At 45.5% G+C, this 15,756-nt stretch overlaps 1 protein-coding gene across 1 annotated transcript; it reads left to right on the top strand.

Moving 5' to 3' along the window:
* Window positions 1-5,503: 5,503 nt before the first annotated feature.
* On the top strand, window positions 5,504-15,271 carry LOC119661751 (cytochrome b5 domain-containing protein 1). Its single transcript, XM_038071221.1, has 5 exons — window positions 5,504-5,760; window positions 5,834-5,978; window positions 6,038-6,124; window positions 6,187-6,305; window positions 15,042-15,271. The coding sequence occupies exons 1-5, from the start codon at window positions 5,551-5,553 to the stop codon at window positions 15,168-15,170; spliced, it is 690 nt and encodes a 229-aa protein (XP_037927149.1). The 5' UTR covers window positions 5,504-5,550; the 3' UTR covers window positions 15,171-15,271.
* Window positions 15,272-15,756: the final 485 nt, after the last annotated feature.

Raw genomic sequence — 15,756 nt, 5'->3', positions numbered from 1 at the left:
CTTACGTGTGGCTCTGATGGCTAGTCCGCTAGGAGCAAACTAGCACCGGAGGAGCTCTTGGACGCAAAAAGCAAACACATGGGACTCATCCCCTGCTTTGATTTCTCTCAGGTGGTCCGTGGGCTCCACGTTATAGCTTGCGAGGACCAATTCTCCAGGGACTTTCTCGATTCATGCGTCGCTAAAATCAGCGACGCCTGGAAGTGCGTAAAGCTCAAAGTCATCCCCTATGACGAGATTCCTAGGAGACTGCTTGCTCGAATCTGGTTGCCGAAGATCTGCATTGATAAGGACCAGCTCATCCAATCCATGCGCCTTAAAAACCCAGCATTCCCATGAACCACTGGGTTGTTATTAAGGAGGAGGAACTCCAAACAAACAGCCACCCTTTTCTGCTCCGTATAAACGGAAAGTGCCTAGAGGCACTGGAAAAGGTCAACTATAAAGTAAGGTTCGCAGTCAGGAAGGCAAAGGTGAAAGTATTCCGCTCTGCAAAACCGGACGAACACCTGGATCCAATCGACGCCGCCAACGAGCTGCTGGAGGAGATAGATATCGACAGTCCGGCGGAGACTGATGAAGCCCTCATACAAGCAGATCATGCTGAGGGTAACGCCGATATATCTACAGCACTAGAAGTACCCCTCGGCTAATCTGTTTGTCCTGACAGACGCTTATCAGGACAGACATAGATCATCTATCCTCGCGAAGAAGAGTGTATACGCTTTTCTATCTCCGGACCTGAGTTCTTGCGACCTAGTCGTGGTGAAACTAGAGCAGGAGGGGGCAGAGCACGTGCATATTTCCTTGGTTTACATGGCTCACGACCGATCAGCTCCGCGAGAAGAAATACAACATTTGACCAACACAATAGCGACAAATAGGGCCAACCTTTTGGTAGGCTGCGAGGCTGGAGAGGTCTCCAAACACTTCAGAGGCTCCAGAAGGATCGACGGGAGAAAGTTTGATCAAGTAATTAAGAACAAACTCTCCAGTGCACAAACTCAACTGGAATCAAAGGTCTCGCACCCTACTAAATACAGCAAAAAGACACTGCCACCGTGGTTAAATGAAGATATCTCCAGCCTCAGGAAGCTGACCAAGGAAACCTTCAACACATGTTACAGGCATAAATATTGGCAGCCATAGATAGACTGTCTGGAGAAATACAAGTCAGCCATCAAGAACGCCTAGAGGCAGTCTTGTTTGGACTATTGCCATAACACCTAAAGCACTAGCGAATCCGCTAGGCTCAGTAAGATTCTGTCCAAGGAACATAAGAGCCCATTCTTGGACGGAATCTTCTACTGAAACCTTGGCGTTGCTGGTTCAAACGCACTTTCCCGCCAGCGAGGAGGACTGTGAGTCAGAGCCTGGCTTGCAAGGTTTGCGGCCAACCCAGCCGTGCGAGACTATCAAATCGGTAATTACCGAGGATAACATCGGTTGGGCTATAAACAGTTTCTCCGCATATAAATTTCCGTCCCCAGATGACATAATGTTACTCATCCTACAGAAGCAGTAAGAAAGGGTTGTGACATGGCTTGTTGAGATTTACCGGAAGTGTATCTCCTTAGGATACGTACCATAGCCCTGGAGATGCGCACGAGTAGTTTTCATACTGAAAACAGGCAGGCGCGGTCATGAGTCCGCGAAGGACTTTCGAACAATCAACCTCACCTCTTTCGAGCGTGTCTTGGACATTCAATTAAGGGCGACCCTGGAGAGAACACCTTTCTCTAAGTCCCAGCATGTCTGCATCAATAGAAAATCCCCTCCCCTCCCCCTAGACCTCCACATTAAATACTGTAGCGTACAGTGCCGTTAGACTATGTGAGTCCGAATGCTGGACAGCAAAGCCCTACCGCGTAACATCCTAGGCGAAGTACCTCGGGAAATCTGGGCATCCCCCACGAACTATGCAACACCCAAACTGAACTTCACGAAAAATTTTGCTGTGGATTTTCCAACCAGAGCAGAGTGGAAGACGGGCGGCGTGTTGCAAAGTTATGACATAGTATTCTGCCGCCAAGCTCGGCATACCATACAATTCGCATTGGAAAAACTACGGAGAATGGGGAAACCCTCAGGCACTTGTGGCGCGGCAGGCTCTGCAGCATTCGAAATTTATTTCGAATGTTGCGGATGCGGACGGGTAGATGGCGCGGAACTTTCCACTCGCTCATTTTCGGAACGCACCAGGGGAGTGGAGAATTAGCGGTGGAAAAATGCCGTTAGTTGGGACAGTAAGGACCGCATGGAAATAAGCCGGTCTCTTCTGTTTCCAACCGCGGCGGCGTACATACGAATTTCAATAAGTGAGCAAGTACTGTACGCGCATCTTGTGATAAAGTAAAATAAAGTAAATTTGTTGTGTTTTAAATATACAAATTTCAATTTATTGCTAAATTGGTTAAAATATTACCAAACACTTCCTCTGCGATTGCCCAGCTCTAGCTAGAGTCAGGCTACGGACACATAACAGCAGTCACGGTGGCATGGCATCAAAACGACGTACCACAGCAGTTCCTCGGAGTGGTCAGATACCTGCCCCCCACATTAGGTGTTCCAAGAATAAATAACTTTTGTTGGAGTTCAATTCAAACTAGAGTGTCCTTAGAACAGGAAGTCGATATATAGTAAAGGCAACCAGACCGGAGATAATTATAGTACGTAGGGATATAGGTGAGATCACCGCGAAAGAGGAGGTTTACGAGGCATTGGAAAAGCAATTCTATTTAATCGGACTGCAAGCGTCAGCGGTGAAATTGCTAAGGAAAAATTTACGGTGGAAGGTGGAAGCAGCACATAAATTATATGTTGCTTTAGAGAGCATCAAAGAATATCTGTTTTTTGGACCGGATCTTCCTGCATTAACCACATCAACACTCTTCGGACCCTTTTTGAACAGTGCGCTGAGTTTAGACCTTCACTACAACTGCTCTTCATCGATTTCGAAAAAGCTTTCGATATCTGTATCTGGAGTGCTCTACGCAGGAGGGGCAGAAACTAATTGTTATAATCAAAGTGACATAAGAAGCTGCAAAATGTTACGTGCTGCAAAGAGGTAACATCTCGAAGGATTTAGAGGCGCCAGGGTGTCATCCTGTCAAGATAGTATTTCTTCTTGTTATCGTTGACGTTGTTCATGCTGCCCTGTCCGATGGACGTGGAGGAATTCAATAGACGATGATATGTTTCCTCAAACACCTCGACTGTGCTGATGACATCTGTTTGTTCTCTCATCAGGTCATGGAACTTGGTCAAATGGCTCTGGATTTGGAAAGAGAGACAAATAGAGTTGGACTGAAGATAAACACCAACAAAACCAAATTTCTCAGGCCGCAGATGAACTTGATACAAATCAAAGTCAACCACTGCCAGGCAACCCAAGGTCTACCCTCGCAAACCATCCGCGAGAAATATATCGATGAGGCCATAATTAGTAAGCCACATTAAAATTACGGTTTTGGTATTTGGGTTAAAGACCAATAGGGCCAAACAGCGCTATGGGCTTGCGGAGAACAAACCTTCCAGGACATAATGGAGCATCGGGAGGATGAATTCACCAGAAAAAGTAAAATGAATCCGCATATGTCACTGCTATGCTCCACTCAGCACTACACTTGTCGAGCATGAGCAAATTCTTAGCAGTCTGGCTCTGAACGCGAGATGACGTTGACCAAAAATCACAGTAAGGAATTTTAACGTGTGCGGTCTTGAATAGAGCAGCCGGACAACAAGTAGTGGCGCTGTGTTCGTAGCATTTACGGAGGAATATATTTACTATAGTCACTAGGCAACCTGGATAGTACGGCAATAGAGAAAGTCACCCAGATTACCCAATGAGTCACGAAAACTTGTAATAGTACTGTGCTCAAAAGGCGTCTGTTACCAACAGGCACCCTAATTACTGGTAGAACATCGAAATTGTCACTTACCTTGCCGCATATTTCAGAACAAGGAGGCTTTACCAGAAGCTTAAGAGAAATTCCGGTATTGACGGTAGAAAGGAGGCATACAAGCAACTATGGGGCCACTTGAAAGAGACCATTGCGAAGAGCAAAAAAGCTGCTTCAAAGAGTTGTACAGCAATGCTGGCATGAAGAATAAGATTTATCGACTGGTAATAAAAAGACGCAAAGGTCAACTCAGGTGACCACCTCGTACCTTCTGATAGAATTTTTTGTCATTCTGTTTCCTCACCGTTAAACAGTGGAAAGCAATCGGTGATCCAGGTCAACAAGTGCGTAGTAACGAAGTGGGAAATATATGATACGATCGACGACAACAAGGCTCCAGGTTTGGATGACATCCCTAACAAAGCTTCAAAGCTGACAATAAAGACAATGCCCGACCTTTTCACCAATATCTTCGAAACGTGCTTATGGAAAAAGCGAAAGTAAGTGTTGCTTCCCAAACCCAAAAAGCTATCTAGAGATTGAACTTCGTACCGCCAACTACAATGGAGAAGGTGGTGGAGAGAATCGTCCACAATAAACGGTTGCCCATTGTTGAAAGTAACAATAGCATTGGATGTCAAAAATCCATTCAACTCTGCCAACTGAAATCGAATTAATTAGACTTTGGTTGACATATTTGTTTCTGGATACCTAACAAATCTGGTGGAGGATTACCCCTCAGTGATGAATCTCTGGTTCGAAACGGATGAGACTTCCAAAGAATATTTCGTCACACTGGTGATACTACAGTGCTCAGTACTGAGGTGCTTGGTCTTCACGTTCCAGAGGATATGATTGTCAGCTTTGCAGTTGACTTTAATGTAGTTGTTGCAACGAAGTACCCAGACGATGTGGACTTCTACGCAACGGATACAAGGAGGGCGGTAAAGTCCTGGCTAGAAAGAGCCGGGCTGATCCTGATGGATGAGAAAGTGGTCTTAATAACAAACCATAGAAAGAAGAACGCTAGTTATCTTGAAGTAGGCTATCAAATACCTGGCGATGATGATTGATGCCAAGCTGAGCTTTAGGGAACACCTAGAATATGCATATCAAAAGGCCACTAGTGCAATAGCGGCACTTGCAAAACTGTTGCTGAATTTTGGTGGGCCGAAACACTATCAGAAATTGCTTCTAGCCGGAATGGTGCGAACCATTCTGCGCGTCACTTTCGAACGCTCAGAAAAGAAAGCAGATCAATTCGGTTTACCGACAGATAGCTCTTAGGGTTAAGGGTAATTTGTCAAGTAACCTCCTATGCAAAAGATAATTCCATTTTCTTACATCAAGTGACACCTCATCACTGTGAACTCCGGTCTTACCCGAAAATTCCTCAAGTTCGGGGAGGGGGGGGGTTCACTCGTCATATCCACAAATATGTTCTCTTCCTGGTACCAAGCTTTCCCGTTTCAATTGGAAGCACGTCCTTCACTACCAAGTGAGAGCAGAAATGTCCTTGTTTCGAAGTGAGTCTTCTAGCATTTCGAATGCGTACTTGAAACTTTCACAAAAATTCTGATTTAGTAAGCCATCAGCTGTCAATCAATCTTATATTCCGAAAGTTATATTTTCAAGCTTACCACCAAACATGCCAACCTCCAGTGAAGATTCTTCATCTACAACATCTGAGGAAGAGGTTGACTTCCGAATTCCACATCCGCCTCCAAATAAATTGAAGTTCTACACATCAGACGAAGTAGTAATCCACAACCAACCGGATGATGCCTGGTTTGTAGTTAACAATGTGGTATTCGATCTAACAAAGATGATCCGATACCATTCGGAACCTAATAGTGCCGTGAGTTAACCTCCATTAAATTTGCTTACATAAATTGACGAATTCATAGCGATCCTTTCATTTTATCTTTCAGACTATGAAGTATCTCTCTGCATTCGCTGGAAAGGATCTGAGTTCTTACTTCGATGAACATGGGGAGCCACGTATGCAAGTATCTTTCGTGACAGGGGCCAAGGTTCCAATTTTTCCTGCAGCTTATGAGAAGCTGAAAGCAGATAGTACGTTTCCATTTTTGTAAAATTAATATATAAATGGAATCACATATCTGATCCTGCAGCTGCATACTGGTGGGACGACTCCAAATATCAAATTGGAAGGATCACTCGACAGGAGAGGCCAATTCGTTTAATAAACACCCTCACAAGTTAGATGGTTTGAAATGAGCTTTCTAGTGCAATAAGGAACTCAACATGTTTCTTACTGCAGGTCACACCGATCTTATGACTGTTTGTGAAGAGGATACGATTTACGATATTCAAGCCAAGTATCGAGATTTATACAACCATCATGCTGGCAGTTATATTTGGAGGAAATGGACTAAAAATGTGAGTTATGCTGTTTATATGCTTTAGGCTGTATTTACGATGAGCTCAGTTGCCGCTCCGAGGAACCCAATTAACGTTATGGTGCGCCGCTTTGATGCCACAAACTCCTAAGACCGTGACTGCTGTTATGAGAACAAGGAGGCATAGTCCAGCCGGCTCAGATCTTCAGACCCAGTCCATAGCATTCACGAAGGAAAGCCACTCCTCCACCCTCCAGCTGGAAATCTCTCTGAGGTCCCCAAAAATAGTTTACCTAGTGTCCGTAGCCTGACTCTAGCTAGTGCTGGGCAATCGCAAAGGAACTACCTGAAGCCTTCACTCTCTTCTCCGCAGCTTCGGCAAAGCGAATTGTAGGATATGCCCAGTTTGGCGGCATGGTCCCCTATGGAATAGTGTCCCTTGCAGGCCGCCGTTATCTTGTATTTGCATTTGCACGCGTCTAACAGAGGAGTTCCCGAGATCAGGTTTTGTTATAAGCGGGTGCCAAATAGTGCGATTAGATTTCACCCTTGACAGCGGGACATGGACTGTACCCGCCAAAGGTACATAATGCAGGAGTACATTAAGAGCATCTGCCAGGCAAGACAGAAGAGCCTCGGAAGCACCTGCATACGCGGTTTTTTGAATCCCGTAAAATTTCATTCTATTGGCGATCTTGATGGCTAACTTGTGCTTCCTCAGGCAGTCCTTGAATAGCTGCGAAAATTTGTGCCTGTAGCAGATGTTGAAAATTTCCCTGGTCAGCTTCCTGAGGTTGGACAGGTCATCATTCCACCATGGTGTCTTTTTGCTGTACTTAGCAGGACATGGGACTTCAAAGGCGGTATCGAATGCCTATTCTAGAGCCCCGACCTTTGACTCCAGTTCATCTGTCGTGCCAATCTCGCCAATTTGCACACCAGAAGGTTTGTTCTTGACAACTTGACCAAACTTCCTGCAGTCAATCTTCCGAGGGTCTCTGATGCGTTTGCAGGCCTCTGCGGTGAGTCTAAACTAAAAGTATATAAGATCTGAGAAGGATCTCTAGTCAGACAATCTCAAGTTCTCCATTTTAAGAATCCCACTGTCAGTTAGTAGGGTGATATCAAAGACCTCTTCGCAACCGTCACAGTTCTTCGAGTTTGGAAAATGAAAGGTTGGTGTACTGTCCCTTTTACACACCAATAGATTTGTATTTAGAATAAAATCAAATCACATCTCTCGTTTTTTTCGAGGTGCCCCAAAGTGTATGCCTTGCATTGGCACCACAGACTATCAACACGTTGGTCTTCTTTATTGCTATTGTGTTCATCAAATGTTGTCGTTCTTCTGGTGGAATTAATCGGTCATGAGTCATATAAGCCGAGGATATATACCCGTTCTCTGCCCCGCCTGCTCCGTCGAATCGTCGATCATCATCTCCTGCAACAGCTCGTTGGTGCCGTTGATCGTATCGAGCTTGTTGTCCGGTTTTGAAGACAGAAAGACTTTCACCTTTGCGTTTCTGACTCCGAACCGCACTTTATAGTCTTATCTTTTCCAGTGCCTCCAGGTACTCTCCGTTTATACGGAGCTGGAAAGGTTGGCTGCTTAGCTGGCATCTCCTCCTTTATAACTACCCAATTGTCCTTAAGACCCCAGAGGTTTTAAAGACGCAGGGATTGGACGAACTTGTCTTTAGCTACCTTCGGCAACCGGATGCTTCACATCTGAGCTCTTGCCCACTTTGCTCCGCTTGTGTTTTTGTTCGACTTCGTCTTGGGATCGATTGCGTTTGAAAGTCGTAGGCTTCACGTTCTGCTCGTCTGTCAGGTGTTTTCTGTTATATTTCTCATTATTCGCCTGGTATTTAGCAAGGTCCTTTCTATGCCGCTCGTCGACAGTATCGACCTCCTTATTCTTTACATTCTTGCTGGGAATATGCATGGCCTTCTAGTAGTGACTCTTGAGCAGGACACCAGTCGCCCTTCGCTTCTCAGTCGGTTTCCAGTGGCCGACGTTTTTGTCAGTCTTTACTTTTGAGAGCTTCGGGTTAGGTGTACTATGTTTGATGCTCGTACACCCAGCTTGACGGCAGTGAATTCCAGCCTAAAACCACTAAATCATCTGCCGCCTCACTCCGGGAGGTTTGTACGGTTGGTTTCAGCACAGCAGTGCTGCGGCTCTGTTTGTATTGCTCTCGACGGCTCTCCTGCTTTGACATATCTCCTGCTTCCTATACAATTCGGACAAACCGCACATAATGCGCTCCAGCTGCTTCCGCATACTTCCAAGAAGCAAATAGGGTCACATAAGGATGGCTTCTAAGACGCCGTGTTTTTCTTCAATATGTAGTATCACCAGCGTTTCCTTTTCCTATTGCCTCCTAGAGACACCCTCCTTCAAGCAGATATTAAAAGTGGGGATGATCCACTTTTGCGATAAAAATCGCTGCTTTCAGAGCCACATTATATTAGTCCAGCCCAGGTGCTTCGTTAGCTCCTAGCTTTCCGCAGGCAACGGAAAGTTTGGTTTCTATCACAGTTGGAATATCCTCTGGGAAATGTTTTCCTACAACTGTAATAGTGCACCTGTCTTGCTGTGAGAACAGATTCGTCTTTTGTAATAAAACTCGGTTAGACACAGGCCGCTTCACACAGTCTCTGCGCTGGATCCGCAGCAAAAAAACCAATGCCAATTGTGTGTCAAAGAGTACTAGCCAACAGAAGTTGACATAGCATGATTTATTATTCAGTGGACCACTGCAGGGTTCTTCAAAAGATGTGATCGTCCGTAACCCCATTACAGAACACACAGTCAGGGGATCATTCTTGTCTTGGTAAAAGTGAAAACCTCCATACCTGCTTAGAAGCTAGGTAAGGAATCGATGGTCCTGGGGGTTCGACGTGAATGTTTGTGATATAGGCATAATCCCACGGTTCTCTTCAGACACAGATTGATTTGGAGACCGGAATCGGAGCCATGCCATGACTAACATATTGGTTTGTGCTGAGTGGAGGCTCCGCATTCCAGCAACTTCACCGAAACTAGTGGGCACAGCACCCTAATTGTACTGCAGCCCCCCCGGAAGTTTTGCCCGCATTTTGGTCACAACCACCATGAAACTCCCACAAGGGCTCCAACCGCAAATAGCCGTGCCGACAGCACATCCTCAGGAATTCTTCTTCTTTTTCTTCAGCCGTTTTCCCGCGTTCACAAGGGGAGTCGGCTCGTCGTGATTATTATTATTATTAAGTTCCTTCCAGACTCCAAACTAAGCTCTGATCACCCTAATCAAGTACGTTGGTAGGAAAGAAAATATTGAAACTCACCCCCCCCCCCCCCCTTTTGACAAGAGTCTATGTCCATATCTCTTGACGGCTTCTCGCTACTCCTGCACCGAGGATATTAATGATCTATACGCGAATGTTATGTTTGAAAAGATTCTTCGGCGACCTGTGCGCCAGAAGGTTGGCATTGACTTGGGTTTGACGAGCCCCATCATTGCCACAACATCCAGGGTCCGTTCCCTTCCGGAGTCTGGGTGAGGCATGCCCCATTCAAGTCAGCTGGCATTGGAGTCACTCCCAACCAGGATCTCCTTTTACATGCCCAAAGCAGAATCAAGCTTATGTCGGAAGGAATTCATCGTCTTATTCGACGAATTCAGACAAAGTAATTTTCTTAATATTGGGCAATAACGCGAAGTCGTGTGCTGTCCTGAACCCAGGTATCAGCCATACGTCGGGCCGCAATGAAACTGGATCTTTGTCTCGATACTACTTTCTGATTAGCACTAGATCAGCTTTTACCTCCTCAGCGAACTGCACTAGCAACTCATGAGCGGGTACACTTCGGTGCATGTTAATTTTTTAGGATGCGGATCTTATTAGCCATATCCAAACCCTTTATAGTTACGCTCTGAAGACTGAATGCCGCCCCAAGTCCGCAGTTTTTGCCATGCTCTTACCAGACGCGCCACGATCACTGCGGAGTACGCAACTCTCTTCCCGCTACCCGAACCTGTACCCTATATTCTAGCCAACCAATTCTGATGTTCCCGCTGTTAAGAAACCTCCTCGGCAACTCGGCACCTCGAAAATTCACAGAGGCATTATTTGCCTTCGATCATGCACGTTTGATGGCCTCTTCCACTTCGTCTTTTTCTGTAAGGCGAGTTCAGACCTCTGATTTCCAGGGAGCAAGTAGTCTCTCGACTAGAAGCCATACTTTTCCTCTTCACTTGGATACTCTTGCTTTTTGTCTTCGAAACTAATTCAACGGGATTCCACCATCATTTGTCTTCCATATAGAAGGCACTGATGCTCTGCTTTCTGCAAGCTTGATCTTATAGTGAACTCACTGAGGACTTTCGGAAGGGTCTTGCATTCCGTCCATTTGATGGTAAGCTGGTTAACTAGTTCTCCTTCGTTTCCTTTCCTCTCTTCGTATTTGCTTTAACTTTAGACAGTTCCTTTTCGTTTCTTCGCCAATTCACTCTGGAAGATATGTTCTCGGCGTGTAGTGCGGTTGGTTTTGCTTTTCGCGCGTCTTCTCTTGCTGCTTATGTCCACATGTAGAAAGAAATGCAGTCCAGGAGTTCTTCCAGTTACAGCTTTCTTTCTTAGCTCTTGAAAGGACAGTCGACTGCGCTCATATTCTACTTATGTCCAAATCCACCCGTCCGAGATTTTCTCTTTATTTGGCCGTGAGTATTCTAGTGTCTCGTTGGGTGTCTCAGCCCTCCAGTGTCCAAATGCAGGCAATTCTTCCTCCATCCCTACTATCTCCTTCGTTTTATTGTTTTTATAATGCATGGAAACAGTACCTGCGCATCGAGTGCAAGGAAGCGAATCGCAATAATCAGGAAGGGATGTACCCTTAGAAATAAATCCCCTACCCCAGTTCCCTAAAGGTCTGACCTACGATTAGCTGACCCCTGACCCAAACATAAATTATTGCTCACTCGGGGCGACGCAGTCTCCAAATAACGGTTCAATGCATACTACCTAACCAGGGTCCCCAAAGAGCTAGCCGTTAATACTCGACACAACTACCACCTTGGCTGAGCTAAGCCCATATTACTCAACCAACGTCAGTAGAAAGCTGTCGACGGGTTCAGCACTCCCACTGTATCCCAACGAATACCGGTCAATCGTGGTTCGTTTCTCACCGAGAACCTTTTCAAGGTAGTAGCCTAGGATGCAGTTAGGGGGTCGGAACTACTTGCTCGGGTATCTTGGAAACTCCTTGTATCATTTGTGTGCATAGCTACTAAGGCCGTCCATCTGGCGATATGTTTGGATCTTATGATGAAGTCCTTCCTGGCGGTTTTCCAAAGATTCGTCTGTAAAAGAGGTTAGCCTAAGATTGTTCGTCCCGATAACAGCACAAATTCAGTAGGAGCTGCAAAAGTAGTCCAGGAGGTGTTGTGTAAGGTAGAACAGGAATATGAAGAGGCCAGGCTTCTATAGTCAATTTGGAAAAATACATGCAATCTCGAGGCTTTCAAATCGCCATCCAGCGTATCAAGCCACCGTTGCTTAGGTCTGCCTTTTGGTCGTTTACCGTCGACTTCGATGTTCAGACCAATCTTGGCAAGTGAATTCTCGTTTGCACGAATTGCGCGACCATACCATCGAAGACGCCTCTCTCGCAACTTTTCCACGATCGGTGCAACCCCATAACGATCGCGGATATCCTCATTTCGGATGTGATCTAAACGTGTGACGCCACTAGTCCAACGTAGCATCTTCGTCTCCATTACCGCAAGACGCCGATCATTGTCTTTTATAGTCGGCCAACACTCAGAACCATAGAGAGCGACTGGACGGACGACATTGCGGTAAATTTTAGATTTGAGACGTTCGTTGATACGTCGATCACAAAGAACACCAGTTGTGGAACGCCACTTCATCCAGGCTGCGTTAATGCGTGAAGCAATTTCATAACGCAGTTCTCCATTGGCTGATAGCGTTGACCCGAGGTATTTAAATCACCCAGTTCTGGGCAGATCACTGCCGCTGACAGTGATTGTGCCTGTTTCATGGGGATCGGTCGTCAAAAATTGAGTTTTGTTTAAATGCAATCTGAGACCGTGTTGCATGAGGCGATCATTCCATTTTTGAATAAGTTGCTCGGGATCATTTTTGCTATCAGATGCTAGGAAAACATCATCTGCATAAAGCAGTGTGTAGGGCGCTGGACATTGGATATCCCGTGTGATGGCGTCCATAACAAGAACTAAGAGGAGTGGTGAGAGGGCGCTTCCTTGATGAACACCAACAGAGACACGAAGCGGTTTTAATACACCCGTCATACTTCGAACTTTACTTTTCGGATCGTGGTAGAGCGCACGAGTTCTTCCGGCACGAAGTGTTGGCGTAAAGCATACCAGATGAGTTCGTGTGGTACACGGTCAAACGCTTTCTCTAGATCCAGAAAGGCAATGTAAAGAGGGTGATGATTCTCACGGTGTTTCTCCATGAGTAACCGCGCAGCGTGTATTGCGTCAGTAGTTCCGCAGTTCTTGACAAATCCGGCTTGATTCACGGTTATTTCAACGATTTCGCGAATACGGTTGTCTAGAATGCGTTCAAAAATCTTCATGGTGTGGGAAAGTAACCGGATCGGACGGTAATTTGAACATTCTGCTGGACTACCTTTCTTTTTCCATACTGGAACAGTGGTACTTTCTTGCCAGTCAGATGGTGTTCTTCCTTCCTGAATAACCCGGTTAAAGAATTCACTGAGCCACAGTGTTGGGTCCCAGCTCTTCGCTTTCCAGAGCTCAGATGCGATGTCGTCAGGTCCTGTTGCTTTCCCCGATTTCATTTGTTTTATTACCTCCTCGACTTCAGTTGCGCTGATAGGTGGAACTGCTCCAAATGTCGGCAATGATTGTGGAAGTGGAAGATGAGCAAATTCTTCAGTTGAAATCTGCTCGAAATATTGTCGCCATCTATCCGTTGCGGCTCGACGGTTGGTAAGCAAAGTACCGTTCTTGTCATTAACGCAACAGAAGTGTTCGATATCCTGTGTGCGTTCATTACGGCTTTTAGCAAGTCGATACAGATCTCTCTCGCCATCCCGAGTGTCCAGTTTATCGTAAAGATTTTTGAAATGGTTCGCTCGGGTGACAGCGACCGCTTTCTTTGCTTCCCGGTTGGCATTCTTATAAATTTGCCAATTAGCAGGTGTTTTATCGTCGAGAAATTTGTGGTAGAGGCGTTTCTTTTCACGGACCTTCATTTCAACATCATCATTCCAAAGCCAAGTATCTCGGTTGATGTACCGCTTACCTGGCTTGGTGACCCCAAGGGTTGCAGAGGCCGCTTTGTGGATCGTGTCTTTCATTTGGTTCCATGATTCTTCCACATTCGTAATGGTTGGCAGTCGTATGAGTGAGACCGTTTCTTCTTTCTTCTCACCAAATCGCCACCATTTAATACACGGCGGGCCAGTGCGTTCCTCACGCTGTTTTATCGGTGGCTTAATTTGCAGGACGGCAATCAACGGCCGATGTTGAGGTGCGATGGTCTCATAGGGAACGACTTTGCAATCAGTGACAGTGGTAAAATGTTGGCGTCTTATGAGAATATAGTCGATTTGCGTTTTACTGTTGCCACTATAAAATGTAGGAAGATGAGACAATCGTTTGATGAACCATGTATTCACAAGTACAAGGTCATGGGTGTCCGAAAAATCGATTATACGCTCGCCACCCTAATTGCGCGCTCCGAACCCCTTTCCCCCATGGCACCTGTTACCGTCTGCCTTTTCACCCACATGACCATTAAGGTTGCCAGCAATGATTATATAATCGTCAGCAGGCACGTGATAAGTCTTTTCATCGAGAAGTTGCCAGAAGGCATCTTTCTCGGCATCAGGTCGGCCTGTCTATGGTGCATACGCGGTGAAGAAGTGAATAGTGCGATCAGCTGATATAATGGTGAGCTTCATCAGCCGATCATCAAATCGTTCGACTTCTTTAATGGCATCACGGAAACCCTCTGAGATGGCAATGCCAACACCATATTGAGTGTGTGGGTTACCAAAATAGAGAAGTTTGTAGCCACTTTTACCGCGTTCGCGTTCAATGTCGCAGCTTTTGGAACCAGACCATCGGGTTTCTTGTAGAGCGCAGATATCAATGCGCCTTTTCCGAAGGGCTCTTGCGAGTTCCTCGGTCTTTCCAGTTAGGGTACCAACATTTAGCGTGCAGACACCTATTTGTTTTGTTCGTTGTGTACGGACTAATTTGCTTACGTCCTGACGCCGTCCATGCGTCAAGAATCCTTGCCCATTTCTCGACAGGACCGGGCCCGTCCTGCCGCGTCGACTGAGGTGGACGCCCTAGCATTTCTCCGAGGCTTGTCACTCAATCCGATCATCATGTTTGTAACGACATTCTATGCATTTTCTTGGTCGACCTGTCGCGGGGCCTGTCACCAAGAGAGATCAGGTAGGATTTAGCATAGTAGAATAACTTCAGCTATACTCTATTTATCTCTTTCCCTGATCTCAGCATTTTATTTTTGTTTTACTGAGGATAGTACAGAGTACGTTGCCTCAAACCCTCCTCCTTTACCTGGGCTTGGGACCAGCATACTAAGTTAATAGCATGGCGGAGTTCCATACCCTAATTGCCAGTTTTAATATTTCTTTATAATTTTAAACTTCACTAAGAATCTTTAATCGATTGAACTTCCAATTATTGTTTGTATCTTTCCAAGATTTACTATGACTACGAATTAAAACATGACTTTCTACTTCTAGGGGAAAGTGTCCGGAAGATTATTTTTGAACAGGACCCTCACCGAGAATGGAATACCTGCGACAAAAGATGAAATCGGGCCGCCTCCGTCTCTTTGGCTGTTCTATACAAATGACTTCACAATAGGCTAAATAGACAGATTCATCACCCTCAACATCCCATCAGCAACAAGATGATCACAGTATCTTTGCCGTCTTTGTAAATCATCCAGGAAATCTTTTTCGGAAAAACCTCTCTTTAAATAGATTCCAACTATATTTGTCGGATATGTTTTGTCTTAAAATAAAGCTAATCCTGTGTAGACTAAACATTTGCCTGTTTGTCTTTCAAATCCATACCAAATGGAGCCCTTCTTGTTCTCAACTCGTTTAGGGTCGCACCTCCCACAACGTCTGTCGGAAGCAATTGATGTATCAATTAACGCAAGAAGAAAAGTGTGTGCAGGACCCTTTCAAGATCGGAGGGAGCCCTAATTGTCACTGTCTCGGATGCGCTCTGAAAGACAGGAGAGCCCACATATTCCAAAACAATCTTAATTGTCTGATGAACTTGAAATAGATATTATAAACTTCCGGCGTGGAAATGCTTGTGTGTGGTAGATTTGAGACGAGCAAGGATGCGGGCGATGGATAATTGTACGTTATCTTGTGTCTCATCTTCCTTCTTCACAAAATCAATCTAAATAGTACAGCACTCTCCATGGCTATGGGGAACAAT

The sequence above is a fragment of the Hermetia illucens genome, chromosome 1 (assembly GCF_905115235.1).
Source record: "Hermetia illucens chromosome 1, iHerIll2.2.curated.20191125, whole genome shotgun sequence".
Taxonomy (NCBI): Eukaryota; Metazoa; Arthropoda; class Insecta; order Diptera; family Stratiomyidae; genus Hermetia; species Hermetia illucens.
The sequence above is the reverse complement of the archived record's forward strand: the minus strand, read 5'-3'. Positions and strand labels throughout refer to the sequence as shown.

Coding starts and splice junctions, on each gene's coding strand:
- LOC119661751 (XM_038071221.1), top strand. CDS start 5,551: ATGCCAACCTCCAGTGAAGATTCTTCATCTACAACATCTGAGGAAGAG. Junction 6,125..6,186: donor TTTAATAAACACCCTCACAA/GTTAGATGGTTT, acceptor TTCTTACTGCAG/GTCACACCGATCTTATGACT. Junction 6,306..15,041: donor GGAGGAAATGGACTAAAAAT/GTGAGTTATGCT, acceptor TTCTACTTCTAG/GGGAAAGTGTCCGGAAGATT.